The 3963-nt window shown below is 39.6% G+C and overlaps 1 protein-coding gene across 1 annotated transcript; it reads left to right on the top strand.

The window, feature by feature from the left end:
- Positions 1-731: 731 nt before the first annotated feature.
- USP26 (ubiquitin specific peptidase 26) lies at positions 732-3541 on the top strand. The gene has a single exon (XM_015444353.4). It carries the CDS (start codon positions 794-796, stop codon positions 3539-3541), a length of 2748 nt encoding a protein of 915 aa, XP_015299839.3. The 5' UTR covers positions 732-793.
- The last annotated feature ends 422 nt before the right edge of the window (positions 3542-3963 follow it).

Below are 3963 nucleotides of genomic sequence, written 5' to 3'. Positions count from 1 at the left end.
GGCCTTATGGCCAGAGTTGGCTGCAGGAGCCTCACTAGCTTATATCTAATGGGTAAGAAGTTGTTATTCTTAAACTTTTGTCAATGGGCAGGTAGAATGTAATGATGTTCCCCAGTGCCAAGTGAAATATAGGAACATAGCTAGATTTGGAAGGAGGTAGACTGATTTACTTTGGCCCATATATGAGATCCTCTAGACATCAAGGAACAATTCATCTGTTACTGAGTTGAAGGCCACATAGTGCCTTCAATTTCTCATTCACTTATTGTAGTTGCCCTGTGGGGTCATTCTGTGACAGGAAGATTAGCATATTGTATGCATACGCTTGAGACTCTATTGAGTATACTTTTTCAGTCATGTACTGAAAATCTTCCAAGTGTTTCATGATTTCAGTTGAAGTTGGGAAATTAATCAGAATGGAGCCCAATATTTTGGTGGAAACTGCATGTAGTGTATGAGTGTAGAGTTTGAGTTTTGTCGAAGCCAAGCATTTCTGTAATAGTTTAAAGAATGTTTCTTGATTTTTCCCATAGTGTTCTTGTCTTGGGAATCAAGACTCTGCCTTCATGCAGCCATGGAAGGCTCTCAAAAGGCATTGGTCTCATTACCGAAGGGCTGGATACCTAGAACCTGAACTAGACTCTAGTATAAAGCCAATACTAGAAATAGGATCATTCTGTGTAGAGAACTAATGAACTGTTTCTTTGGTGTTGTCTCCACAGCTGAACTTGCAAACCAGATTGGAACTTCAAGATTATCAATAATTGGAGATACATTTATTTGTAAAGAAAACATGGCTGCCCTATTCCTACATGGTTTTGTCCAAGTAGGGAACTGCAAGACTGGGATGTCTAAGTCAAAAGAATCATTCATTGAAGCAGTGGAAGGAAGGAAGAAAGATAGACTGGTGCTCTATTTCAAAAATGGAAAATGTAACACTTTTCAGCTAAGTGATAATATTCAAAACGTAGTCCTAAGATCCTGTAGAGGAAACCAAAATCACCTGCATTTAACTTTACAAAATAATAATGTCTTGTTTATTGAAGGATTATCCTCCACAGATGCTGAACAATTGAAGACATTCCTGGACAGAGTTCATCAAAACAAGGTTCAGTCACCTGTGAGACCTGGTAAGGGTAGGAATGTCTTTTCTAGCACAACAACACAGAAGGAAATCAACAAAACTTCATTCCACAAAGTTGATGAGAAATCAAGTAGGAAATCTTTTGAGATAGCAAAAGGAAGTGGGACAGGTGTCCTTCAGAGGATGCCTTTGCTTACATCAAAATCGTCAACACTTACTTGCGGAGAGTTACCTGAAAATCAGCACAAGAAGAGGAAAAGAATGCTCTCATCTAGCTCAGAGATGAATGAGGAATTCTTGAAAGAAAATAATTCTGTAGAATACAAGAAATCCAAGGCAGATCGCTTGAGGTGTGTAAGCTATAATCGAAAGAAACAATTGAAGTTAAAAGAGTTAGAAGAGAATAAGAAATTGGAATGTGAATCTTCGTGCATCATGAACGCTACTGGAAGTCCTTACCTAGATGACATTGGATTTCTCCAAGCTCTCACTGAGAAAATGGTTTTGGCATTTCTATTACAACCAGGGTATAGTGACGGTTACACAAAGTGGGATAAATTAAAACTATTTTTTGAATTATTTCCAGAGAAAATATGCCACGGCCTCCCCAATTTGGGAAACACCTGTTATATGAATGCAGTTTTACAGTCTCTACTTTCGATTCCATCGTTTGCTGATGATTTACTTAATCAGAGTTTCCCATGGGGTAAAATTCCCCTTAATGCTCTTACCATGTGCTTGGCACGGCTACTTTTTTTTAAAGATACTTATAATGTAGAAATCAAGGAGATGTTACTCTTGAATATTAAAAAGGCCATTTCAGCAGTTGCAGAGATATTCCATGGCAATGCACAGAACGATGCTCATGAGTTTTTAGCTCACTGTTTAGATCAGCTGAAAGATAACATGGAAAAACTCAACACAATATGGAAGCCTAAAAGTGAATTTGGGGAAGATAATTTTCCTAAACGGATTTTTGCTGATGATCCTGATACCAATGGGTTTTCTTGCCCTGTCATTACTAATTTTGAGTTAGAGTTGTTGCACTCCATTGCTTGTAAAGCTTGTGGTCAGGTTATTCTCAAGACAGAGCTGAATAATTACCTCTCCATCAACCTTCCCCAAGGAATGAAAGCACGCCCTTCATCTATTCAGTCTACTTTTGATCTTTTTTTTGGAGCAGAAGAGCTTGAGTATAAATGTGCAAAATGTAAGCACAAGACTTCTGTTGGAGTGCACTCATTCAGTAGGCTACCTAGAATCCTTATCGTTCACCTCAAACGCTATAGCTTGAATGAGTTTTGTTCATTGAAGAAGAATGGCCGGGAGGTCGTCATTTCCAAATATTTAAAGGTGTCTTCTCATTGCAATGAAGGCACCAGACCACCTCTTCCCTTGAATGAGGATGGAGAAATTACAGATTTCCAATTATTAAAAGTTATTCGAAAGATGACTTCTGGAAGCGTCAGTGTATCATGGCCTTCAACAAAGGAACCCAAAGATATCCTAGCTTCACACATTGGATCAGATACGGAGTCTGAACAAAAAAAAGGCCAGACAGTCTTTAAAGGGGCAAGCAGAAGACAGCAGCAAAAATACCTTGGAAAAAATTCTAAACCAAATGAGCCAGAATCTGTATACTCAGGAGATCGAGCATTCATTGAAAAAGAACCGTTAGCTCACTTAATGGCATATCTGGAAGATACCTCACTTTGTCAGTTCCACAAAGCTGGAGGTAAACCTGCCAGCAGCCCAGACATATGTCTTGCAGAAGTTCACTTTCAAACAGTCCCTGAAAATCCAAAACGAAAGAAATATGTGAAAACCAGTAAGTTTGTAGCTTTTGATAGCATTATCAATCGTACTAAAGATTTGTATGAAGATAAAAATGTCAGAATTCTCAAAAGATTCCAAAAAGTGTCTGAACAGACTCAGCAGTGTGATGCTATGAGAATCTGTGAACAAGCCCCTCAGCAGGCACTACCTCGAAGCTTTCCAAAGCCAGGTGTCCAGGGGCACACAAAGAACCTCATAAAACCTACAAAATTAAATCTCCAGAAGCCTAACAGGAATTCCCTACCTGCACTGGGTTCCAATAAGAACCCAAGAAACAAAGACATTTTAGATAAGATAAAATCTAAAGCCAAGGAAACAAAAAGAAATGACGATAAGGGAGATCATACCTACCGGCTCATTAGTGTTGTCAGCCATCTTGGGAAGACTCTAAAGTCAGGCCATTATATCTGTGATGCCTATGACTTTGAGAAGCAGATCTGGTTCACTTACAATGATATGCAGGTGTTAGGTATCCAGGAGGCCCAGATGCAGGAGGATAGGCGTTGCACTGGGTACATCTTCTTTTACATGCATAATGAGATCTTTGAAGAGATGTTGAAAAGAGAAGAGAATGCCCAGCTTAAGAGCAAGGAAGTAGAGGAGACCCTTCAGAAGGAGTAAGAGGAACGTACTCCTCCTTGAACAGATCTGCTTGACTGTCTCACTTGATACCACTTCCTCCATGGAAGGAAAACTCTAATCTTTATCTAGAGATGAAAACGCAATTACTCTAGGACCAAAGGTCAAACAGAAACACTTAATGGGGAAATCACCATTCTAACCCTGACACAGACACCTCAATCCCATAGCTCTGGCTGATGAACATCCTTCTCTCCTACAAGACTGAAATTGTGTTTTTCATGTTCTTCTTCATTTTAATATAGTTAGGGTCTCGCTCTGTCATCCTGGCTAGAGTGCAGTCCTTCAATAATAACTCACTGCAGCCTCAAACTCTTGGCATCAAGCGATTCTCTCTCAGCCTCCTGAAAAGAGAGGGAGTATTCTCGCTTGAGATGGGACTATAGGTGTGTGCCATCAGGCCT

Source organism: Macaca fascicularis, chromosome X (assembly GCF_037993035.2).
Source record: "Macaca fascicularis isolate 582-1 chromosome X, T2T-MFA8v1.1".
Taxonomy (NCBI): Eukaryota; Metazoa; Chordata; class Mammalia; order Primates; family Cercopithecidae; genus Macaca; species Macaca fascicularis.
This window is presented reverse-complemented; position numbering and strand designations above follow the sequence as displayed.

Bases quoted from the DNA above. Each gene is read 5' to 3' on its own strand.
- USP26 (XM_015444353.4), top strand. From the start codon at position 794: ATGGCTGCCCTATTCCTACATGGTTTTGTCCAAGTAGGGAACTGCAAG.